At 37.7% G+C, this 27,532-nt stretch overlaps 1 protein-coding gene across 4 annotated transcripts in view; it reads right to left on the bottom strand.

Annotated features, from left to right (window-relative positions):
* Positions 1-27,241, bottom strand: part of LOC145978923 (CCAAT/enhancer-binding protein zeta-like) — a 68,193-nt gene extending 40,952 nt beyond the window's left edge. For 3 of the 4 annotated variants that reach the window (XM_083111906.1, XM_083111909.1, XM_083111908.1), the window contains exons 1-7: positions 26,974-27,110; positions 25,243-25,613; positions 19,475-19,583; positions 18,958-19,140; positions 12,749-13,032; positions 7,513-7,658; positions 4,568-4,703 (exon numbers count right to left, since the gene is read on the bottom strand). In XM_083111906.1, the coding sequence (XP_082968032.1) occupies positions 4,568-4,703; positions 7,513-7,658; positions 12,749-13,032; positions 18,958-19,140; positions 19,475-19,583; positions 25,243-25,560 (1,176 nt within the window). In that variant the 5' untranslated portion in view covers positions 25,561-25,613; positions 26,974-27,110. Of the gene's footprint in view, positions 1-4,567; positions 4,704-7,512; positions 7,659-12,748; positions 13,033-18,957; positions 19,141-19,474; positions 19,584-25,242; positions 25,614-26,973; positions 27,111-27,223 lie in introns of those variants that run through there. The other variant, XM_083111907.1, reaches the window with a different exon arrangement.
* Between the last annotated feature and the right edge of the window lie 291 nt (positions 27,242-27,532).

Raw genomic sequence — 27,532 nt, 5'->3', positions numbered from 1 at the left:
CGAGGTATGGATGCCATACTCAATGCACTCGATGAGGTAAAATGGTTCATCAAACCAGGTCACACACCCAAGGGTAAACAAATGGAATCTCAACAGAGCGAGATGAATGCCATTCTGCCCTATGAGCAACCCGCGGGAAACTAGCCTGTGCTATTCTCGCTGGGGGTGATGGTGGCCAGGGTGTAATAATTCCTACTCGGTTAGTAAGCATGGAATTTAATAGTGAGGAAACTCATTGATATATGTTTTGTACAGTTTTCACTTCCCCAAAGAATCATAGTAGACAATGGTCCCCAGTTAGGGCCAAACAATTCACTCAGGAACCCCGTTATGGAACACTTTCATATTCCTACAGGTGAACAAACCGAATGGGATCAGCAATTGTTCATGGCTGTATCCCGGACGGCCGAAAGGCGAAACAAAGCCAACAATAAGGTAAATGAGTCACAGCAAAACAGAACTGTGATCAAAGTGTATGATTTAGTTTTTCTTAAATCCCATCTCCAAAGCAAAGCTCTAGAGGGACAGACCCACAAATTGTTCCACACCTTCTTCGGTCCATTAGTTTGTAGTGATCAGGTGACAGATAACATATTTAATCTTGTTCATTGTGTTAGCGGTAAGAGCCTACCCAACCAACATGTCAATAACATGAAGTTGTGGAGGTGTAGCTATAAGGTGTATAGTCATTACATTGAGAAGCTCAGACTACTACATCCGGTGTTAGCATCGAGAGTACCTCAAAGAAGTTAATTCAAGCCAAGGGGCCTCTGAATTCAACGAGGACTCAACCTCAATCCCGACGGGGTGCAGCCGTTTCCCTACGACTTGCTTTGTCTGTTGGTAAGACGAGTAACTGCGCACAAATGGCTCCACCCTCGTACCCTTGTGATACTTCCCCATGGAAACTGTAGATGTCTGCTCGTCAGCTCTACGTTTCTTCCTAAACCCGATATCAGTAGGACCTAGGAGAGAAGTACGCGACGGTACGGCTCCTGCGCTATAGTATTAGTCGCATAAGAGGTATTGGTATCCCTCTAGCGCATCCAGGGTAAGACGCACGGATAGGAGTGTACAACAGGTACAAGATGAGGAGAAAAAGCTACACATTTTTCGAACACTAGTATTAATATATGTTAAAGGTCAGAGGTTTTGTGAATGAGGTTCTGTCTGGTCTGTGACATTCACCCATTTGTACATAGGGTAGAAAAATTTATGTCAAGATCGTGTAAGGGATTATTTTATCATTGTATGCAAAAGTCAATTTCAGTGTTGTATACCAGAGTATTTCATTGTTATATACAAAAGATTATTTCATTGTTGAGTATAAAGGTCAATTTCATTGTTGTATACAAAAGTATTACTTCAGTATTATATGCCAAGGCAATTTCATTGTGGTATAAAGGGTAATTTCGTTGTTGTCTACCCAGACCATTTCTTTGTTGGACACAAAAGTGAGTCCAACCATCATATAGAGGTTTATTTCCCTATGAGTACAAATCTATGCTAGATCGCTCACTACCAATCAAGCAAAATATTGCTTAGCAATCATTGGGTATTTGCACTACCGATGGGTTGGGTTCGACCAAACCAGGGTAGCAGTAATAAAAATATGCGAGCACCCCCAAACATATAGGGTTGTTTATAAGGAACAACCCAAAAACCAACAAGGGTAAGGTCAAAGCCTGCATGTGAAGTGGGGCCAGTGAGTACATCACTCCAACTCCCCCTCAGTGTCACCACAAAACCCCGGAGCAAACATACAAAAGTGCATGGTGTCATAGGCAGCAGCAGACCCCCAAGCATATTATACCAGGAACTAGAGACAATCTTTTCAGCGTTCCAACAATATGGGGAAGCAGGGAGTGTGTCAGGGGTTCGTAATCGAACAATGACATCCAGAAACGAACCACCATGACAATCCTACAGACTTCACAAAATGAGTGCATTCCACAGATTGTACACAATCCCAATGGACAGCCAGGTCGAAGCATTGTTCCGCCAAGCGAGCAACAAAAACATTTGATGGCCACGCAAAGTGCACAAAGCCAGGCGACAGCTATCTCCACCTAAGGAGATATTGAAGAACAATTGTGAGGTGATCAAATGTGGACAACATACCAAGGTGTATGCTGAACATTTTTTGAAGGTACTGCACCCTCAAGTGAATGAGGGGCAGAGACATTAGATACGTACCTAAAAACTACTAAGCAGTTCGAATACAAAAACTGTATTCAGTGCGGCAATAAGCAGATATAACATGAATGACTAAAATCATTTATTGAAAACTTTTAAGTGTGTTATATTAACCATGTATATACCGTCTAGGAAATCGTTCGATATATCGGACAGAACAATATCTCAAACATAGATCCAAGTGACGGGCAAGAATAATTGCAAATTTATTTTCTTTCATGTATATGTTCTTTTCGGACCAGCATGGTCTTAACAATTCAGTGTGTATATAAATATTTTGTGTATGTATTTGGGTATAGTGTAGTAAAGGGTAAAGAAAAATGATCCGCTTCACGTATCCTTTTTCTTTTCCCGAGGGCCCGGGATATGTATAACCAACCAAAGGTTGGGTATACATCCCCAATACATACAGGCAGCACTCCACTCCACTCCAACCAAAGTACAAGGCCAATTCAATTCAGGTAAAATTAATAGGAATAGACATTCCCAGATATGTTAAGATTAACAGAAATTAGGCCTAATTAGTAAAAGTATGATAAAACATCAAAATATTAAGTAATTAATAAGCCCCAGACCAAAATTCATTGGTTATCAAAGAAACAACCTTTTGTTGATAGGAGAATTCAGAGAGCACATGTTACTTTTCATGCAAATTTTTTATTAATACAGATATTTTCAGGATAATATTTGTGCAAGCACAAATTAACTTGCTTTCCCTGAAAATAACTCCAAGTCACACTTATATGTGCAAACAAACCACAAAAACATCAAAAAATCGATGTTTTTGGACAAAAGACAATCGGTCTCACAGCACCAGAGCCATCTGGTGAGAGTCAGTGGAACTAGCCCTGACTAGACTGCCATCTATTGGGCTTCTCAAGGTACTTGATGAAGGCAAGTAACCCAAGGTGCTGTGGACCAATCAGATGGCCTCATGGGCGTGGCTACCAGACAATGAGTCTGTGATAGCTTTTAACATGTGAGGAAGCCATCTTGATCTCACTTCTTGCTAACAGTTGGTACAGTTAACATCGCTCCAAGTTTTGGGCCAGAGTAGGCCAGTGGAGAGAGGACAATGGAGTCACCAGTGTGTGAAATATCCAATAAGGGCTTAGGAATAGTCCTGTAGGGTATAATATGAACGAATTACAGCACTGGAAGTGTCTTAAAGTGCATGGAACCAATATCCATGAAAATTCTGAAATTCTCAAAAGCACATGGTGAGGACAATGAGCCTCCAGGAAACCATGATGCTTTGTATCCAAAGACATCCATAATTAATCGGCACATCCTTTGTGATATAGCTCCCTGAAACCGTTCATTTGCAAGACAATACCCATATGTCTTAAGATACCGCTATATTTTTAGTGCAGACCCACAAAAAATCTCCCCATTTATAGTTGGAGTGACAAGTGTGCAACAAGGCCCAGGTGTGGTAAGGTGAATGCAGAATATGTAAGTACAGTGTTTTTATTACCCATTTTGTTGGTTCCAATTGTAAAAACAATCTTATAAGTTTGTGCAGTGCTTGTATATAGTTAAATGTATTAGTACCCCGAATATTAAATGTGTCTTTCCAACATCTTGATTTATCAATTCATATTTGGGCGGGTAAGTCCGGGAAGCGTACCTCTCGCTCCGGAATAACTAGGCTGAAAGTCCCTATGATACACCAGCAATCATTCCTCGGAATGGATGCTGGTCTACTGGGGACATCCTCCATGTTAATGGTCACTGGAGGACAGCATAGAGCTGCATGGGGATGGGTGCGTCCAGGTTGCACAGCAGAGTAGTTTCATAGGTTCAATCAAGCCCAAAGTGGGTGAGTAGGTTAGGTTAGCCTATCCTATTGTTCGGCAACATAACCTGGAGGCACGTATCCCTGGACCAGCCGCGTAGACAAAGCCATTCAACTCCCGAATCCATCGTCTGTCTTTATGTCTTTGTCTTTTGTCTCTTGCGCGGATCGCACCCTCATAAACAACATTGTGCTTGACTTCACTTGTACATGATGAATGCAAATACATGACGAATGCAAAAAAACACTATCCAATCTCTCTCATTTTTAGTTCCTCCATAGGAGGAGTTTGTTGAGAGAATTCCAGACTACAGGACTAACTCTATTGTGGGACTCCTATTTCCGCTCAAGCCTATCCAAAGGTCAACACAATTCTCGGTTTCTTCTAGTTAAAACCACAATTCAATCATCAGGCTGAAAGATTTAGATAGGACGGTAGCTAGCACCCCCTTCCCCCTACATGGACCCTTTCCCTTCTTCAACATGAAAAAATAAAAAGTTGCTAACTACTATTTCAATTTTTATTAATTTTCCTAACTCACAACATAATGAAGAATAGATAATTAAGCATACCTTTTTGATACAAGCCTTAAAGAAGGAAAAATACACTTTAATCAAATTCCTTGCAAGTTGAACATCTTTTCCGGCAAATCGGAATTGGCACAGGAAGCATAATGCATAATATTGTGCTTGGCTACCAACATGTGGCCTGCAAGAGAAAACATCATTTTAACTTAAGACACAAATGAACACAGCGAGTAAAGATAAAAAATTAGCTTGTTAACATATTAAAATAAGAACAAAGAATCAATAAATTAATATAGAAGAGAGTTTATCATGGCTATGCTAGTATCCCTCTTATACTTTCTTATACCATTGTTTGCCTACCACACCAATCATTAGCCCCGTTCAGGGAGCCAGACAACTTCACGTCGTCATGAAGATCTTGTACATTTAGTGTCCAGCACCCGGAAGTTGTCACGTCTTACAGAGTAAGAGTGTCTGGCCAGACAGCTTTCAGCAATCTTGCAGCCAGAGCAAGTCAAGAAAAAGTTGTCTTGTTTCATCGCAGAAGATCTTGCAAGATGGTGGCATCCATGGAGATTTATGCAGTTTAGGATAATGTTATTGCAGGGATGACTATATTTATACTTGGCAATGTCTGACAACATTCTTTGTATTCAAGATAAATAAATGATACTTTGAAAATGCTTAAATATTGGTTTGAAATGTAAGAAGAGAGAAGTTCATTGTTTTATATCAAGACCATGTTCACTGAATATCATCTCTGCTTCAAAGAATGAAGAGCGTGACTTCGACATAAGATTTGAAAAATGAATGCTAAGTATATATCCCTAATGAGACCTAACATGTTAACATTTTTTTTCTATTTAGAATAAATATTTTGATTGAACTTGGAATATTATAAAGCTGAATATGAAAATGAACTCAAAATTGATTTTAATTACTGAAATTCAATTAAATGTATGACCAAAGAAGATATACAACCTTTGTCAGAAAAGTTCCAGGACTGATTTTTTTATTCTTCACCTGTTATAACCTGATATGTGTTCTAAATAGAAATGGCCTTGGAAGTGTTTCCATGTAAACACACTAGATGGCAGGGCTGTGCTTAGCAGCCCACTGTTTGGCTTGTTGACGCATTTAGTTGGAAGTTACACAAGTGTCGTGATGGACGTGCATTCCGAGCAGTGTTAACATTAAGTTTTGTGTTAATCTGGGAAACCCCTAGTGAAACATGGAATATGATACAGCAAGCATTTGGTGACAAGGCATTATCAAGAAGCCGTATCTTTGAATGGCACAAAAGGTTTCAGAAGGGAAGAGATTCAGTGCAAGATGATCAAAAGACAATGTTGATCCCATTTTTTCATGCTAAAGGTTTGGCGCACCATGAATATCTGCCTGAAGGATCAAACGATAAACAAAAACCTTTATATTGATGCCCTGAAACATTTGCATCAAGCAATTCTGCGGCGCCGGCCTGATTTGTGGGCATCTGGGCAGTGGTTCTTATTGCACAACCATGCAAGGCCACTTACTGCTTTATCAGTCCAGGAATATCTGGCCAAGCATCGTATCTCTGCTCTACCACATCCCCCATATTTACCTGACCAGTTACCGTGTGTTTATTTTTTGTCTCCCCATGTGCAAACACTGCTGAAACGGAAGCGTCATGAAGATATTGGTAGCAATCCAAACGGTTTTGTGACAGATGTGCTGAGAAGCATCCTAGATGAAGCTTTCCCTGCTTGCTTCCATGACCTCCAGAAACGGTCGCAGCTGTGTATAGATAGCCGAGGGGACTATTTTGACAAAACCTAGGACCATTAGTTCCTAAGTTGAATAAATTATTTTTTACGAGCTCAGTCCTGGAACTTTTCTGACAATGGTTGTACCATATTTACCCCCTTTCCAAGAATAGTAGCTACTTTTTCCATTCTTTCCTAAATATATTTATTCTCCGCAATTTTTCCCATTACAGCTTCTATGTTAGTTGTTGCACTGACTAGTTTCATCCACAGACCCCATGCAACTTGTTTTATCGTCTGACGATTCAGCTAAGATGATCTTAAGGTGGAAGTTGGTAGTCACGTGTTTCCTCTCAGATATATCTTACAGTTGTCTGGCTCACCAAACAGGGCTATTAAGAGGGAAGAGGGTCTCTGTATTTTAGCTACACACACATTCCGTATACCACTTAACCAAGTTATGTGAAGATAATAATGTGAAGAGATCTTGAACAGTAATTGACTGTTGGGTAAGGGAAGCAAGCATGTATCAAAAATGAGTTTATATGTAGTATCTTAAATGTACTGACCAATGAGTGGTGGAGTTGCTGGGTAGTGATTGAGGGGTTGGGCTGTCTGTTGGATTGTATTGCCAAGAGTGGCGTGGTTCGTGTTCTTTGGGTGGGTGGAAGGGGTCAAGCAGGGTAACTGCATCTTATCCTTTTTGTGCCCTAGGGTTTTTTAAAGAATGAGATGCCAGGTTAGGAGTGCCCATCCATTGTCTAGCTTCAGTGCTGGTTTCTGTTGGATGATGGCATTTACCACCTGATAATGTCAGCAGATGATGGAAACCAAACCAACTGCCAGCACCACCAGACAGAAGAAAATAGAACTACCGCTACCTGGGAACACCATATTCTCAGTGAATGAAGTGAAAGTAATCAGAAAAACTATCAAATTTGCAACATGGAAACATGAAATTATGCCTACAAAAGAAAATATTCATGTTATTTTGAACTAGCATTTGCTATGTTCTCAAATGTAGAAATTTCAGATTTCACATTTGCTAGATTCCAGTTGTTGGCAGGTCCCTTTTGATCAAATTTTCTCAGATGGCCAGACAGATGGGACAATTGAGTTGGTTTTTGGTTTATGTTGCACTGGGCTATTATGATAGACGTGATGGACTTGGATGGATGGCTGGACAGACAGAAGAACAGGGTTATTGCACAAGTACCGTTAAACGAAATAAAGCATGGTACAAACCTGAAGAGAAGACTTTCAATTTCAGCCAAAACTATTTCCTTCATATCTGGGTGATTTTGCAACAGTTTATCCAATAAATGCATAGTTTGTGCAGATACATGCTGGTTAGGGTCACCCAATTTATTTACAATGTTTGACAGCAAAACCTGAAAACAGAACACACAGGTTCAAATGAATTAGGATTTTAAAACTGCTGATTGACAAATCACTCTGAACTTCCTGCAACCATTCACAAACAACATGACTAAGATCCCACAGTAATTTGCTATATTAATGTCAGCATACCAAGTATGATTGGTTCACCTAACAATATACAGAGGATAATCTACACACTGTTTCTTAAAACTACAATAGTTGAATATATATCATGCCATTGTCAATGAAATTGAGAATGAGGATTTTTATATTGTAAAGTGTTGCAAAACAATTGCATTTAGTTTTTGATAGAAATAGGAGACTACACCCTGATTCTTAAATAATTTCACAATATGCATTTTCCAACTATATTTTGTCACAATACAATGTGAAATTATATGAAAAAAACATTAACACTAAATTTACCAACAACACATTCCTGAGTCTAGACTATCCTGTGAATTGTACAAGATCCCAGAACAATGATTGTTTCTGCTGTAAAATGTGGAATGAAAAACAGACTTCTCTTCAACTGGAATCAAATTTATAATATTTCAGGTCTTTCACATAAGTGATAGAAACTGAAGATTATGAATATTTCCATTAGCATGGAAATTTTAAATTTCAGTACTAAATGTACAGTTGGAACTTGAAATTCAGTCCAATTTTGTACTGATATTTATGATCTTATTACAACAAAAGGGTGACTTAAAAAATAATTTTTGATGATTTAATTTGTTTAAATTGATTCCTTTTTTTAAAAAAAAAAAAAACATGCTTAAAATTACTTGCATGGTTTTTGGCATCATGACATATGAATTGTAGCTTTCCTGGCGACGTGATTTAAACAGGTGTTCTTGGGTAACCCAGGAACACCTGTTCAATATAGAACCATGTTTTTTTTATAGAAAGGCTTTTCCTAGTAAACGGCCCTGTAAAATATTTCAACAGTTTGATTGAAGCAAATAAATTATATGTAAATATACAGGGTGTATCAGAAAGAATCATCCGATTTCGAAAGGCTATATTTAGGAAACCAATGAACATAGAATCTCGCAGCCAGTTGTACAATACATGTTGTAACATCAAGTTTTACTTACACTAGGTTTTGATTTGTTGCAGGTAAGTGCTTTACTGGTGCAGCTCAATCTTTAGTCCGCATCAATAAGGCAACCCAGCAACAGGAAGCATTCTGCGTTCTCCACTTCAACAAATGTGAGTCCGTTACAGCTGTGCAGCGTGAGATTCGTCGTCACCACCTACTGCTCACAGTATTCGACGTTGCACAGTTGTAACGAACTCACATTTCTTGAAGCAGAGCATGCAGAATGCTTCCTGTTGCTGGGTTGCCTTCTTGATGCGGACTAAAGATTGAGCTGCACCAGTAAAGCACTTACCTGCAACAAATCAAAGCCTACTGTAAGTAAAACTTGATGTTACAACATGTATTGTACAACTTGCTGCGAGATTCTATGTTCATTGGTTTCCTAAATATAGCCCTTCGAAATCGGATGATTCTTTTTGATACACCCTGTACATTTTTCTGTTTCTGTTATTGTACATATGAAATCAACCTGATTTAAATCAATCCACTTTGATAATTTAATATCTGGATATCAGATATTTACAGTGGAACTCTGATTTTACATTTTCCTGCATTATACATTCAATCTCGATGATCCCAACATAGTAAAATGTTTTAAAAATATTTTCTCAATTTAACTTTTTTTTTTCGTATTTTAAGCATTTTCAGTTTGGTCCCCTGAAAAATGTAAAATATAGATTCCACTGTATTTATCAATCTTCCAAATATCAATCATCTGGATAATCCAGATACTACTATATCAGGCGCGGCTCGTGCATAATTTTCCTGGGGGTTCACCAAAATTATGCAAAGTGGACTTATCTAAACCTTTTGAGACACTACACGCTTTTGTTCGTAGAGATAGTACTGGGAAAATTTTCAAATTTTGGCCGGTAGATTACTGACAAAGTTAATTTGCTTTATGTTCAGATAACAGTGACAGCACCAAGGAGTGTGTGTGTGTAGGGGGCGATCATTTTAATTTAAGATTTTCGTATGGTATTGTATTTAGGGCTATCTCAGAATTCAGAAAATATTCTCGCCTCAATTTTGCCTCTTCCACTCTTGCCAACTCTTTTCTGGTCCCACCACTGTCAAATAGACTATATTATTGGAACTGGATCCTGAACCTACAGTTAAAAAATACAAATCTCTGCCTGCTAAAATGAGTATGTATCAGTAATCGAACCCAAAACCCCTTGATTACAAGATAATTCTTATATAACTATTCGAAAGTATATCGCTAAATCAAAGCGATTAGATTCTATTCTATGCAATATGTTAACTTCTCGCACAGCAACAACTACACTCCTTCCAATACACAATCCACCTCACTTCACTCAACGTATCACTATGCCATATATATTTCAATCACCAGCCATGCACTTCAAAACAAACTAACAAGTATGGAGACAATGGCACGTAACAAAGTTAAATGCGCGCGTCCCTTCGAACACCCTCTCGCGCTAGAGTATAACTGATCGCACGAAACCCAAACAACTTTTTGGTCGTCTTCTGACGTAAGTGCGAAATGCCTTCATTGTTAGGTTAGGCTTGAATAAATAGCAAATATTACATTTTTGGTCAAGCACGGTAAGCCCCGAAAATTGAGTGTATATATTCTAAGACAACTAAACCTAAAAAGCCTAACATGTCAACGAAAGCATTTAGTCTGACGTAAGAAGACCAAAAGGTTGTTTAAGTCTTGTCCGATAAGCAACCCCTCGCCCTCGCGCTATTTTTGACTTTTCGGCTCCTTCCACCTGAAGTGTTTCCATCTTAAAGATGAAAACTCTGAATGTGTAGGGAAGTTGTTTTCTATCATATTTATCTTATTTGTCCCATCATCTTTACTTCTAGCTTTCGTTCGGTGTTACCTCTACATTTATATTACACCCTCTTCATTAATCTAATAAGTCTTGTAAAATATAAAAATACAAAGAGAATGCCAAATGAATTCAAATTGAAACACATAGTGCAACACTGGAAGAGAGAAGAGCGTGATTCACTCCAGCTCGCTGGTGATCCTACGAACTGCGCATGTCCGTTTTGACGAGACGGTCTTCCTCCAGTCTCAGACTGCATGTATTTTCGCCATTTGTACGCGTCGAGCTTCTGCTAGCCATCCTAAGCTTTTAGCAAGGTAGGGGTTGGCTTGCGGAGGTTCAGAAGAGGCTTTGCACGAAACGGAACTAGAGAGGAGCTGAGTGGCTCTGGCCCGCGGTTTCTCCTTCTCACTAAGAGAATTTGCCACTCTACGCTTATGAACTTCTCAGTTATTGTTTATTTTGTATATTACTGGGGGTTCACTGCACATTTGCGCTATACAGCCAACCGCGCCTGTACTATATAGTAGTATATAGTACTCAGTGGCTCAGTCGGTAACGCGTCTGACTACCATGCTCAAGGTCCCGGGTTCGATCCCCGGCCGGTTCAAATCCGGGAACTTTTCTAAGGTTGGAAGCGGCCCCGGCACCCACCCAGCGTCGAATAACATGGGTACCTGGGATAAAACCTGGGGGGTAAAGGCGGTCAGGGGCGTGATGCTGATCACATCACCCCCACTCATGACCGGATCAAGAAAGTGTGGGGCATTACCCCCACACCCCCTATACGCCTTCATGGCATGGTGCTAAGCACAGGGGAGCACTTTACCTTTTTTTTTACTATATAAAAAGACTACCAGATAATTTAAATCATCCAACTATACCTAGATACAACATTAATGTTATATAACATTATTGCATACAGCTTGGCATGAAATTAAGAAATTTAAAAATACTTTTCTTTACCTGGTATCCTGCAGTTTAAATCTACGTATACATACACAAAAGAACATGAAGGAACCAGTCCTTACTTAAAACATTTCCTGTCAGGAAGTGTATATATAAAATAATGGTTGTATCTTCCATAAATTTATTGTGAATATTTGTCTGAAGAAGACCCTGTTAGAGGGCGGAAATGTTACGTTTTTATGTATATTTTTTATACTATAAAAGTATGCCTTGGGCAGCATTTTAATGTTTTATTGCAACGATATATTTATGGTAGAGTTCATGCAGATGGACTGTTCAGCCTGTATTGAACTGTATAGGTTCAGCTGAACAGGATAATGCCTTTCTGAAGTCTCGATATTTTGCCTGGTTGGCAAAAATCCCATACAATTTTGTAGAGCCTAATTATCCTGTAAATCATGCAAAATGAATATTTTTCTTAAAAAAACTTGCACCAACATTGTAGAGTAAAGTGAATTTCATAATAAAATGATAGCTATTTTTAACCCTAGCATCCTCCACCTCTTTTTTTTTCAATTTTTCAACTGAAATTTTTTATAAAGAATTGAAAATAAATTACATTGTTCCTCGGGGTGTTCTGAATATTCTGTATTAATTTTGTTCATAAGAAACACAAATTTAATGTAAATAGGAGGCAAACTGCACTTGGAGGGCGCATCAGGTGCCATCTTTAAAATATTTGAGACACTCATGTTAGTGAGTACAATTGGTTCGTAACGATGGCATATTTTGTAATTATTATAATTAATAAACAACTGCCCCTCTATAAACAAAGAAGCATTAATAAAAAATATCATGGTTCTTTTGAGTTTTTGCGAATGGTAAAATTAGGGTGTGACACTCATGCAATAATTGGTTATTTTTTATTAATGATGGTAATTTTTGTAATCATTATACTTAATAAATAACTCATTTCTATAAAAAAGAAAGCAAGAAGCAATTCAATAGCAAAATGGTTTCTTCAATTTTTGTGATTAAAAAAGCATGGGCCTGTGAGGCCCCCTTTAGGTAAGTAAGTTTCTCGAACGGCACAGGTAAGCTAGGGTTAATATTGTAATTCTCTCTTACGAAATTCTTAGAATATGTTAAACCAAAGCTTTGCAAGAATAATGTGGTTAAATTACAATTATACAAGTATTAGCATTGGTTTATATTAAAAGATACTGACATAAAACACCTCATACACTAAAAGCACATCACTTGTACTGTTACAAATCCTTACCGCTTCTTGTTCAGGAACATTTTTCAGCAACTTACACATAGCATTTACAGATTTCCCTCTGTTGGTTTCAACAGTATCATGGGCTGTATCATGCAGTGCTTTCAGAAAATCTGCATAACAGGTTTTAAGCTGGTCTTCAAAGTACCAGTAGAGTAGGAGTTTCTTTCTCATTGTTGGGTTGCCTGCTGACAATGAGTCCAACAGAGTAAGAGGATTATGTTCAAATTTCTTCAACTTTCTATGAGCAGGTAAGAGATCGGTTATGAAAAGTTCCGTCAGAACATCTGAAAACAACAAATACTTCATAACTAGGTATCTTTAACAAAAAACACATGTTAAAAAGAAGAGAATACTGATAAAAAACAAAAGGATCAACCTCAGTGTCAAATTCAAGTTACTCTATGATATGGAAAAAGAACATGTTACATTTATCTATAGTTCGCTGATAAAAACTAAGGAATATCATGTTAGTATTTCTTTCTATGGATTTAAACTTGTATTTTCCTAAATGCAAGTCTACAACTGTAATAACATACCTAAACTAAACTAATTTCCGATTAGTACATTTACTTGATCTGCATGTGGTAGATGTTTCTAATGTGTCTAGACTTTTCATCCTTGTGTAATGTTATAAGGTGGCAAGACTTTTGCATATTTCCATGCTTTTGTTGGGGAAAATGCATATGCTTTCTAAAGATTAACCCATTTAACTTGACTTGTATTGGTTTGGTATTATAATGCATATATATGCATATTTGAGATGTTAGTGCATATTTCAGATTAACATGCACATAACTGTATACATTGCAAGTGATTTTAAAGCAGTCGTTCATTTCAAGTTCATCTGTGTGTCTAAAGTATCATACATTGCCTAGTTTTGGGCACTGATTAAATTCACATTCTCTTCCATCTGGAAGTATTTCAAATAGTAATTTGTGTATGCATTAGTGAGAAATTTGTAATAGTGAAGGAGCAAAGAGTGCACTGCTTCGGCAGTGAATAAAAGGTGATCATGCACTTACCACTAATGCTCGAGTCATAGAATGTTGATATTCAGCATAAAAATGTTGTTAATATTTTAGGTATTAAGAGTAATTTCTGGTGATTATCATGGGAATTTACACATGTTATTGTTGTCACACATAACTGAAACATAATACAGTGTCAAGTCTCTCTCAGACTCGTTAACTCCTCACCATCTGCTGTACACATCACAGAACTTCAATTGGAAAGGACCATAGTTTTTTTTATGAAAGCTTTCACATGCACATATACTGGCTGGGGCCGCTAAAAGTACCATCGGAAATATTTCGTGAACAACAATTAATATTGAAAAACTGCTTTCGCAGATATATAGGTATGAGCAGGGCTCATGAATTTAGTGGACACAATACGTTCAACTACATAAGGAAATATGGTTTTCAACACAAACTTAGTTTCTTTAAAATGGAAACCCCATTATATTTTTAGCTCATTTGAAAGTATGGAAAAATTCATTAAGAATAGCGTTTATTACATTGTAATACGTCAAGTAATTCTAACGTGAAGTTGACGCTTGAAACAAACATTCTCACAAGTTGATTCGTATGTCGTAACATACTAGAAAGTTTACTCACCTGTAAAAATTTGTAAGTCACTGAAATAAAGTTTAAAATGTGACAACGGGTGACACTACTGTGCTGGAATTTCACTATTGATATTTATAGAATGTTTTTAAAGCTGTTTTGATGTCTCAGAAATTTTAATCTATTTATCGAATGATGTTTATGTAATATCAGTGTGCAGTCCTCTTCTTTTAACTTTTTCCTCTGTTAATGGTATGCTCTTAACAAGTTCTCACTGTCATTTAATACTTTCTCGCTATGTTAATCTTCAACGTTGCAATGATATTACTGATTGTGAGTGGTTGCATCAGCCTACTGACGAGTTATTGTGGGGTCAGTGGTACTTATACCAGAAGTGATTGTGTGTAATTTTAACCTACAGTACCTGCTATTGTCATGCTATTTGTATTTGAACCTTGTGAAGTATTAGTGCCAAATTGGACGTAAAGGCGGGAACAAGTTCGCTTTTACCAGCAACTATGGGGAAAAAGGCTAATACAAGCCAAGAAATTAGGGCCAAGGCATGTGCATATAAGGAAATTGAATGGTCAAACCAACAAATAGCAAAACAATTAAACATTTCAGAATGCAGTGTCCGTAGAGCAGTTATACGAAGAGAGGAAACTGGCAGTCATGAGGATTGGCCATGCTGTGGGCGTCGGAAGACGTCTAACGTCGGGGACAAACAGATTGTCATCCTCAGTAAGCGTGACAGAAGGCGTTCGGCAGTGGACATATGCGCAGAAATAAATGAAACAAGAGAGCAACCAGTGTCTGTTACAACAGTGAAAAGTCGTCTGCGCGCGGCTGGATTATTTGGTCGAGTAGTAGTTTGTAAACCATTGTTGAAAGCCGTACACAAGCGTAAAAGGCTGGAGTGAGCCAAAGATCATGCTAAACTGGACCATTGAACAATGGAAACAAGTACAGTCAACTCTCGATTCTACGACCCCGGGTATAATGACCCCTCGAAGTAACAACCCTCTTCCCGGGAACTGTGAAAAATTTAGAAAAAGTTGAAAAATTGGGAAAAAAAGTTGAAAAATTGAAGGAAATCGGCCGAAAAATGCATTGTTTTTTTTTTCCACTCATTCCCTTCACGAGCGCTCTACCTCTCACAATTGGGTCTGAACTAAAAATAGACACCACCACACCATGCTTGAGTGATATCCAATAGCACTTGACCTCTGCCCTCCCCTTCCTCAAGCGCACCAATTGTTACCCCGCACCCGATGGCCGCTACCCAGCGCGTCAGGCTTGTTTTGGCACGCTTGCTCTTGGATACACGAGAAGAGAAGATAGAATGTGCTTGGATGTTATTTTAAATCGACCTTGACTTGTTTCCTTGTCCTAAGAGCTGCTGACAACTCGCGGGTGGGGAGGGGGGGCAGCCCGAAATGACTGCTGGACTAGCAGTCTTTGCCAATGTGTATGGCAAAGAAAACGTGCCTTTTTTTTTTGCTATGTATTTTACACAGCCGAACCAAAATGAAAATTACAGCCCCACCTTTTTTTTTTTATCTGGTGTCTAGAAAGGTTGTGTTGTTTCTCCCGAGAGATCTAATCTTACCAGTTAATCTTACATTATTTTTTGTGAAAACATTTTCACGTTCTATTTTCCTTCTCACAACACGCATCCTGTGCATAACAGGTTGTATAACTACCAGGATAAATGGTGTTACCATATCCTAGGCATCTTTGTGCCCGTTTAAGCTGAAAATTGGTGCAAATTCCAATAACGACCCCTTCGAAATAACGACCCTTTTCCCGGGAACTGTGAAAGGTCATTGAATCGAGAGTTGACTGTACTTTGGACGGATGAATCAAAGTATGAAAAATTTGGTTCTAACCGCCGCCAATACATTCGTCGCCACCCTGGAGAAAGAGTTTTGGAAGCTTGTATTATTCCAACAGTGAAGCATGGAGGAGGAAGTGTCATGGTATGGGGATGTTTTGGTAACAATATGTTTGGTGATTTAGTGAGAGTGCAAGGAACACTGGAACAGAAACAGTATCATCGTATTCTTTCACGCAATGCTGTACCATCCGGGACAAGATTAATTGGTCGAGGATTTGTTCTACAACAGGATAATGATCCTTAACACACATCAAAATTGTGGAAGCAATATGTCGCAGGAAAGGAAGCTGAAGGAGCATTGCAGTCAATGATTTGGCCTTCCCAATCACCTGATATGTCACCAATTGAGCTACTGTGGGAGGAACTTGACAGGAAGGCAAAAGCAAGGGCCCCAAGCTCTGTGGAGGAGCTGTGGCAGTGTCTACTGGAAGCCTGGGAAGGTATGAAAACAGATACATTAGAAAAACTCACAGCAAGAATGCCACGCATATGTAAAGCTGTCATCAAATCAAGGGGAGGACACATTGATGAACAGGCAGTGTGATAAAAATGCATTTTGATGCCTTATTTTAACATTTTTTAACTTTTTGTGAAAAATTGGTGTCTTCTATACAGTATTATATGTAGGCTGGTGTGTAACATACCCATACAAGTTCAAATATATGCACTATGATGGTTGGTTTCAACTAATAGCATTTTATTTTCATTTAAAAAATAAATTTCATAGGTGAGTCTAAACTTTCTTCCGCTAGTGTACATATCCCCCTTTTGACGCCATTTGGGTATCGTAACAAACATGTTACTCTTCTGCAAACTATGTGTTGTGCTTAGGAAAATTGTTACGTTCCAACAACTGTGGGTTACAATACAATGTGTAGTTTATACATGAGTAAGTTTTGACAAATTATCTGAAAAGTTCTGATATATCTTTCAGAGTTAACAAATATTTGTTAATTAAAAAGTATAAATTTTAAACATTCTGCCATCAGTTACATACATAAATGTTAGTACATTAACGTCTTTCTAATTTTTAATTGACGTTCATTCATTTACGCCATAATTTTTAGTACATCGGAACAATCAACTTTTCTCGTTTGGTCATGACAAATCTAAGTTTTCAACTATTAAACTTTGCACCTTATACATTTTTTCTTTCTTTCAAATTGATTTATCAAATTTACGAAATAAAGCAAGGACGTAACAAAGTACATTGATTAACCAGATGTTTGTGATAGTGTATTTACGTCAGAACTGTTGCTGAGAAAATAGTATTTTCACTCTCTGAAAAGGCCAAGATGATACTTATCTACGGCAAGTGTAGAAAAAATGCAGAAACGACAGTATTTACATTCGGCTCTGCCGACAGGCATAGTGGGAATGTGCATTCACGCTCAACTTCACGTTACAATCACTTGAGAACTGCTTGACATATTACAATGTAACAAACGTCATTCTTAATGAATTTTTCCGTACTTTCAAATGAGCTAAAAATAAAATGGGGTTTCCATTTTAAAAAACTAAGTTTGTGTTGAAAACCATATTTCCTTACGTAGTTGAACGTATTGTGTCCACTAATTTCATGAACCCCTCTCATACCTATATATCTGCGAAAGAAGTTTTTCAATATTTATTGCTGTTCACGAAATATTTCCGGTGGTACTTTTAGGTGTCCCACCCCGTAAAACAGCATGCTTTCCTTCATGCAATAAAGACCCTGCAGTATTTCGAAAGCCCTGAAAACATGGATACTACATAATTTATAAATTGGACATTTAACCTGCGTTGTAGTTAAATTTCAAGACATTTAATTTCATATCAGTTTCATAAATTTCAATGACACTAAAGACATTTCAAAGTATTTTGCTGGCAGAGAGAGAGCTGCTAGTTTGAACTTCGTATTTCTAGTATTTTGGGGGGTGAAAAATCACCATTTATCCACAATGATGTCGAAAGCCAACATGGAAAATTGTTAGATTTTTTTAGTTATGAATTACATGATTATTAATAATTTTGTCCCTATATCCTCAATAATATTTCACTACGAAAATGGTCATGTGTGTTTTGGCCAGAATTTCATGGTTTTATAAACAACAGGCTTATGGTGTACAACAGTGTTCAAAGTAAGGGGGATGCAGGGTGAAGGCATCTCTCGCTAGCATTTTTTATTTTCAATGCATCCCCCCAGCTGTCTCATTGTCACCATGTTAAACCATAGGAGCCTCCCTCCAGCTAACCCCAAGCCTCAATCTAACATTTTCTGCTTCAAGTACTGGTGTGCAAAGTATGCAGTCCTGTGGGGGTTAGTTTACACTGCCTTAGTTTTATCTTACACGGTACAGTTCAACCATAATTTTTTGAACACATAAAACAGGATGTTGTGGGTATCTTATGAAATTTTTATACTTTTCTTTTCAATTTTTAGGGACAGTTTTTGTTGAGCAGTAAGTTGAGACAAATCCTCGAATAAGGCTTAGCAACTAATTAATCTCTATCAAAGATTGAGTATAGATTAGGGTTCCTTCAATTCTTGGAATTATGAGGAAAGTGGCATACCCTGGGGTCGTAGAGCATATTATAGATCACAATGTGCAATTTTTAGGATAGATTTTAAAACCTTTAGTACATATTTTAAGTGCACATAAATCCATCCCCTACATATAATACTCACTACATTAAAAAAAACCTGCAAGCACTGATCAATCTTCAAGAAGGATTACTGTTATTTGCACTATTTTTTTACAGCTTACCCATTAATTTAACACATTCATTCTTCTTTCCTGCTTTTACCAGACTTATCATTTTTCTTAGGGTCCCCAGATTATGTACTGGTGAGTTCTGAACAAGTACTGAGAAGACAGCAGCTTTATCAGTCACAGTCCCACCAGAACCAAGGGTCTTCATCCACTTTTGGTTAGTGTCTTTTGATCGTCCTGTAAATTGCGACTTCAATTAATCTCACAAATCCATATAATATGCATTTTTAATGAAATATAAAAATTAACAAGCAACTAATACAACTAAGACATTTCTTTTTCTAAAGAAAATAGAACTTATATGTAAATCACCATAAAAAAGGGTGCATTACTTCAAATTAAACCTACTGATTTCTGTGCATTCATGTTGAAAGTTAAACAAAATAGAACTGTAAAGAAAAATGTATAACAATCAGAAATGAGAAACAAAAGAATGGTGTATTTGCGTGTGTTTACGTACACATGCATGTTTGCGTAAGCATGCCCACAATACAAATGATATGGTACTTACTGTTGTTATAAACTAAAATTTCATTTTCCATCAAGTGTTCTGCTTCTGTTCTCAAACTGTTTACTAAACCTTCAGGTGGTTCAGGGTATTCTTTGGGCCTTGCAGGACACTTGAGAGAATAAAGAAAATATGGTCAAAAATGAAAAACACGATCCTGGTAAAATCTATTCAGCAAATCTATACTAATTACCATTCACAAGTATGTAAAACAAAATTGCCATGAGGTAGCCAGACATCATAAAGTGCTAGTAGCAATGAACATGTTTTCGGGAATAATGGAGGGAGCAAGGAAGAAAGAAAAGATAAAACTTTTAAAAAAAATATATTAATATTCCAAATCCATCTTAAACCAAGTTTAATCTTTCCAAATAGTTCTGTTGCGGGACGAGAAAAGCTTCTGTATTTTGGCCCTAGTTGTTACTAAAAGTACACTGCCCTCCAGAAATTAAGCAACAACAAGAAAATGTGAGGTAAAAGAGAAAACAGTTGGAGAAAAGAGAAGAAGAGTGGTGGGCACGCTGAAAGAAAGCAACAAATGCGTTAGGGATCATATCCCTTATTAGTGTCAGACAACGGTCACTTTCGTTACAAATAAAATATATACACCCTCCGGCCTTGTGTTTCATTCTATTGGATGATCACCATTTGTTGCTTAATTTATGGAGAGCAGTGTATAATGAGGGGTGATAATCCAGGGTTGTACACCTACTGGAGAAATGAGATAGATATGTGGGAATTATTTCTACCGTTGAATATAAACTAAATAACACTTCAGAATAAATCATTTCGGAGCGATTTTACAATACCGGAAACTTCCCCAATTTCGTTCATATTTCACATAATAATTTATTGCTCCTAATCACGAATCTGCAGTTAAAATTTGGTGCTCACGTGTAGAACTTGCAAAATAAGCGGGTCCATGATTGCAACCGACACCCTCGATTTTTCAAGAAAACCAATTTTTATCGCAAGATCTTGTGTTTCGAATACTTAAAAAACAAAATATATATTCCTCATTTTACTACGACCCCAAATTGTTAGCCTAAACTAACTGTGCATGGTTCGTAGGGCTATCCGTGAATGGTTTGTGGGCTACCCGTGCATCGTTCGAGGGGTGTAAGGCTAATTGCGACCAGGGACATCAAAAAATGTCAGTTTCATAGCACTGGAGCGACAAATTTTAAACACAGAATCGTGATCAAGTGCCCTAAATTAGTGAGTATGCGAAATATGATAAGGTTATTTTACAACTTCTTCACGTTATTTTACAATTTCTACACGTGAGCACCAAATCTTAACTGCAGATACATCATCAGGACTCCAGAATTAGTGAGTATTCGAATTATTAACAAAATTATGGCGTTTTCTGGTATTGTAAAATCATACCATCATTTCAAGTGCTACAATGTAAATAGAATATTTCACTAGACAATATAAGTTAAAATAAATGCAATATATTAACAAAAATAAAATAAATAAAACAAGGGCCAATGTACCTCGTTATATTGCGATTTCATAATGTTATGTATGCATTTTTTTACATGGTTTGATTTAGATTGATGGCTGTTAACACAAACTGCAGAGTTTTAGCGATTATTTACAGAGTGTTTCCTTGACACTGATTTTTCATTTCCATATACTTATACATGAATCATGCCACCAAAATGTTTGAAGATTTTTTTCAATACATGCTTTCGTAGTTATGTTAGGAGTGTCAGGCAGGGACGTAGCTAGGTTGATCACTTTGGGGGGGCCCAAACGTAAGATTTTTTCTATCAAACAATTATAAATTAACAAACTTATAGGCCTATACTGTATACATATATTATAAATATATATATATATATATATATATATATTGTAGACGAGTGCGCATAGTCTATGAGTAACGGGTCTCTATGAAAATAGTTCGGACGACGTCTTTATTCCTAAAATATCTTTTATATATATATATATATATATATATATATATATAGTCTTTTAGTTTTTGAAAGAAAAGGACCAAGGACCTCCTCGGTGGCGCATGGTAGCATCGTCGCCTCGTAATCAAGGGGTTCCGGGTTCGATACCCGGTGGATGCTCATAGCGGTTTGGATCCCCGATTAGCCTTACTGTGCATACAGTGAACTTAAAACACGAACTCGATAATTGGAAGGTTTTTGAAGAACTAAACATGTCCTTTTATGCAGCGTACAACTTTGCTTCTTTCACCCCACTTTTACAGTTTTTCTGCCTAAGAATTCCATTGAGTATAACACGCTACGAAACCAGAGGTCCAAGGTTCGGGAATTGGACAGGTATGGTTGTATCATGTCTGTCCCATCGCCATTCCTTCGGCTCATCATTCATCCTCATCGTCGCATTTAACCCAAGAGGTAAAAAAGCGGCGTAATATAGAAATATATAAATGATTGATTTGGTTTATTTTACTTCGCTTTTCTGACACTTTTTGGCTAATCGTGAAGATGAAGGTGAAAATGAGTGATGTGAAATTGATGAGAGGACCATCATAAAGAACACACACACCCAGTCCGGGATTCGAACCCAGGACCCCTGGCATCATAATGCACCTTGTCAACCACTGCACAACAAATAGAAACAGAAAATGCTTGATAAGTTATTTGCTGCTCCATAATTCATGATTATATTATAAGTATTATTCGCTGTATGACTAGGGATTAATTATATTTGTATGTCTAGCCAACATAGCCACCTAAGCAGCAGCAGCTTCCGCATTTGCAGGTGGAGGCTAAATGAAGAGAAATCACAGAGTCAGAAAGATATACAAATTTTGTAACATAATACTTATAGAGCATGCAGACGGCTGTAAAACCAATTGCTACATATCTAGTTTCCTTCCTTAACTGAAACATGGTTTATTTTTCATTATACATGAGATCAACCGCCCTGGGAGTCGAACCCAGGATCTTGTGTAGTAGTCAGACTTTCTTTTAGAATGCCAATATGTTGGATATTTGGTTGATCAGTCGATCCTGATCCATTGTTTCCAGAGGAAGACAATCTGGCAGCTTCTCATTTGACATTTTACTCGCGATGTATGAAAACGAGATCACAAACACTTCATGATGCTATCTTCTCGCGTTTACAGACGTTTACTACCGCTCGGACCACAAATCCTACTTCAAACTATCTGACAAGATACGAGGGTCACTATTTATATTTTGAGCCTAACAATGAAAAAACAGGAATTTGGCATTGAAAACTGCTTTATTGTTTTTCGAAGTATTCTCCTTTATGGTCAATACACTTTTGCATTCGTTCGAACCATTTGTCAAAGCAGTTTTTCCAATCTTCTTGAGACACCTCCATAATATGGTTTTTGAACGCATCAACGGCGTCTTCCGCCGACGAAAATCGTTGTCCACGCAATTTATTCTTGACATTCGGGAACAAGAAGAAGTCATTGGGTGCCAAATCAGGACTGTACGGAGGATGACCCATCAATTCGATTTTTTGACTGTTCATAAAGTCGGTTGTTAGACGAGATGTTTGACAGCTGGCATTGTCTTGATGAAGAATGATCCGACCGCGTTTGTTTGTTTTCCGTATTTGACCGAAGACCTCTGGCAAACAAATTGTTGTGTACCATTCAGAGTTGATCGTTCTACGTTCCTATAAAGGCACAGTTGCCACATGACCAGTTTTCCCGAAAAAACAGGCGACCATTTGTTTCGATGTGCTTCGAGCGCGAACAACTTTTGTTGGATTGTATTCATCTTGAAACACCCATACAGTCGACTGCTGTTTACGTTCCGACTCATATGCATATATCCATGATTCGTCTCCTGTTACAATCTTATATACGTCTTTTGAAGCATCACGTTTGTATTTATTGAGCATTTGTTTGCACCAATTGACGCGAGCGTCTTTTTGAGTTCTTGTCAAATTGTGTGGGATCCAACGAGAACATACCTTTCTCACAGCTAAATGATCATGTAATATTTTATATATGCTGGTGGAACTAATGCCTATGGTTGCCTCAATCTCACAGTATGTCACATGACGATCTTGCAGTATTAGGTTTTGCACAGCATCAATGTTTTCTTGAACAACAACTGATTTTGGACGACCTTCGCGAATCTCGTCGGTGAGCGAATGGCGGCCACGATTAAATTCGTTATACCAGCGTTTCACAGTGGCAAAGGATGGGGCTTCATCGCCAAATGTGGAAGTAAGTTGATCGATGCACTCTTGTCTTGATAATCCACGTCGAAAATCGTAAAATATCATCGCACGAAAATGTTCACGAGATAATTCCATTTTATTGTTGTCGCGCAATCTCCAAGGCAACATAAACAACACAAATGAAGCTATTGACAAAACATTTGAAGTACGTTATGGTCAATAATGCCAGACGATTCCGTGCAAACGTCAAATCGCGCCTAACTTCAATCACTGGTGCCAAGGCTCAAAATATAAATTGTGACCCTCGTATCAACTGTCTACCAAATCAACAAATGAACCGACCGCTTCGATGTTTCGATGAATTTTCAGAAAGTGGCCTTTCCCCTCCTTTGCAGGGCAGGACATTAGCAGGAGGTTGAGTGCATGTGAGAAGAACCGCTATGTCATTCATTCCCGCGCCGAAAAAGGGACAAGCAATAGAATTCTGTTCTTGAAATTTGAAACTCATGGGGATATCTTTTCTGAACCATAAAATAATTAACCCAGAAAGTTCTAGCCACCTGTAACTAAATCCTCCTGTTTGTGTTGTCCTTTCGGCGCCCATGGTGCCAGTGCAGGGCCAGATGAAGAGAAAGTGCAGGTTTTGGGGGGATCCTGGATCTGGTGTGCAGCAGGGAGGAAAAGTGCATTTTCAATAGGTCTCAGTTTTCTCTGACCGGGGCGGACCACAAAACCATTAACTGCATCCCCTCCCAAAACATCTGTTTGTGTTCAACAAGCAAGAAACAGGGAAATATGAAAGAAATACCTTGCTTGGGTTCGTACTACTGAAAATTGAAGACGTGGTTCAAACTGCAAGCAAAATTTACTGACGAATTATTTTGCAATATTTGTCATCCAAGTAAAAGTTCCAGCAAATACAGAACAGTTTCCCGGGGCCACGTGGACGTTTGCCGGGGCCAGTGCCCCCACGTGCCCCTCCCTAACGACGTCCCTGGTGTCAGGTGTAGTTCACTATAATACTAACCTTAAATGCTTTTGTGATTAGGTTAGGCAGGTCAAGTTTAGTTCTCTTAGCATTAAAATAACATCCCTAAAAGCTTTTGTAGTTAGATTGCGTGGTAGTCTGTGTAATGCATCAAGCGTGCGAAATGGGGGAGATTTGTAAAAAGGTACCTCTAACATCTTGTTTTACCCATAAATTGGACTTATTCCAAATGAAAACCATGCTGATTAGTTTCAGGAAGTTTCCAAATTACTTCTACATTCATTCTCACTATTCTACTACACACTTGCTGTCGCTTCTATCAACAGGGAATGCCTTGTCCATGGGGAGCGGGCATGTTTCCATCAGGTAATTATTAAGTTGCTTTTTCCTCTCAACATAAATACCTTTTTTGAAAACCAAACAGTGCTCATTACTTCACGGAAGGTTCAAATTCTGTGTGACAATGATTGTCAAAATTCTATGAGAATTCTTTCTGCTAGGAGTATGTGAAAAATCATAAAACAATTGGAACCGTTGCAAAACCCATTTTTCACTGTTATGCAGAATACACAACAGAATCATCAACATAATTTTCATATTTCTAAAAACATGCTTATGTAAAACAGAAGCTTACCTTATTTTCATACCACTTTCCATCATCATTTGCAAGCAGTGTATTCGATCCACCTCTTACAGTTATTTTTCCTAACATTCCATCTTTCCTACTTCTGATATTGGTATGAAAAACATCATTTTCATCCAGTGTATTTGATCCACCTTTTACAGTTATTTTTCCTAGCATTCCATCTTTCCTACGTCTGATATTAGCATGAAAATCGTCATTTGCAGGCAGTGCATTTGATCCACCTTCTATAGTTATTTTTCCTAACATTCCATCTTTCCTACGTCTAATATTGGTATGAAAGTCATCTTCCCTATATTTGAAACTCATCTTTAAACACTGTACGCCTGTCCAGTTTCCTTCTGTCCAAACACAGCACACTCCTACAAAAAAAAATGTGTTATATTTGAATTTTTTTAGTTTATATTCAAGGACAATTACAAAAGGATAAAAACACTTGAAGAAGAGGCATTACATACATATATTGGTTTTGTCATAATTACTTCACATTGTTGAGACGGATTTCTTAAAATTTACAGGAGAAAAGACGAGAAAGTACTTACGGAATTGTGTTCTTGAGCACTTTCTGAAGCCAGAGATATTGTTTTTTAGAATCGTGCTACGTATTTTGCCTGTAAATAAGGTATTTTTTGTCAATCATGCATCTCTGTTGTGCGATAGCTCGTGCCGCCATTACCGTCGACTACGTGAATCAAATGTTCCGTGCGTTCGGTTATGTAACCCCCTCACAGTGTAGCAACCACGCGGAAGTTTGACAAGATGACGTGTGAGCGGTTTTTTTTTCCAATGTAAGGTGAGACTTTAGTTTACGTCCTTTTCCTAAGGAATACGTGTCATATATCGTTGGAAAGCTTATTTTATAATTAATCGAACAACGTAAATCCCAAAGCGAGCAAAACTTTCCTGAAGAAGTAGATCGAGAAAAACCGATGTTGTCCGGATATGCGCAATTGAACGTACTGAGGAATTTTTTAGATGATGAAGCACATATTTAGGGGTGAAATGAGTGCTAATGGAACCTAACCTAACAGGCCTAACCTAACCTCGTAGGCATACCTAGACCCCGTAAATGGATAGTGGTTCTATTGTGAACAGAAAGTGTAAAAAGAAAAATGTACTTACCCGAAGAGATGCCGGGTGCCGCACCACGATCGCGCACCGCCAACGTAAAGAAGCAGTCACCATGCAGATAAGGACGTAAAGTAGAGTCTAGCCTCAATTTTCGCTTGAAAACCTTTCGTGAATAGTTTGTGCGGCATTTATCGGTTCATAAGTTTGGAAACACAGCACATCAGCTGACGATACTGCATATCAGCTGACGATAGACAACGTGAGTCAAAATTTGCGCGCCGAATTAGCAACGACCAATAAATGTTTATAATGTTAAAAATAATGCTTTTTTCCTGAAAAAAAGTTATGGCCAGCTTGAAAAATCTTCCGCTATGCATATGAGGTAAGTAGCAATGATTTTTATTTGAAAACAACCGTGTTTAAAGTGTTTTCATATTATCCTACTGTTACCGTTAGATTTCATGCTGAAAGTAATCTTCTGTGTAATATGAGGGCCGGTTTTTAGTACCATCGAAAACTATCGATTTAAAAAAAATCCACGTTATTCTCGAGGGTGTACAGTACGTCGAGCCCTGAAAAATATTATTCAAGCTATTGGGTATTCAATACTTGAAACACTTGATATAATTCTGCGTGGATATGTATACTTACGATTACTCTGGCATGGATATGTATATTTACGATTACCATCACCAACAACAATCGAAAACTTAAAGCAACTGCTCAGTTACTTTCTCCGTATTTAAAAAATATATTCATTAAAAACTGTTGTATGTGCCATGCTCGAAATGAAATGTTAAAAGAAACAACAAATTCTCCATTACCAACAATGATATAAAAAATAACCACAAATATTAAAAAAATCAATTTATATTGATTTTTAATTTTGAACTTAACGTACATACATGCAGTCAATTCACTTGAGTTCTTAAAATGAGAAAACTATTACTTTACATTGTTGTGTAATTTGCATTTTACATGGGATAATTATGAACATCTGGTGTGAATATGTATATCTTTTATACAACATTCCATTTCACGACAGTTCGGCACCATGATTCGGGTTTGGTAATTATCTTGGGGAAGGAAAGAAATAAAATCTAGAAATTTTTGGGACCGGATACACTCAAAATTTCTCTAAAATCTGAAACGAATTATACACTATATTTCTCTTTCGAGTGATTGTTCTTCTTCAATATCCGACTTTAGG

Source organism: Lepisma saccharinum, chromosome 25 (genome assembly GCF_977018435.1).
Source record: "Lepisma saccharinum chromosome 25, izLepSacc3.1, whole genome shotgun sequence".
In the NCBI taxonomy this organism is placed as follows: domain Eukaryota; kingdom Metazoa; phylum Arthropoda; class Insecta; order Zygentoma; family Lepismatidae; genus Lepisma; species Lepisma saccharinum.
This window is presented reverse-complemented; position numbering and strand designations above follow the sequence as displayed.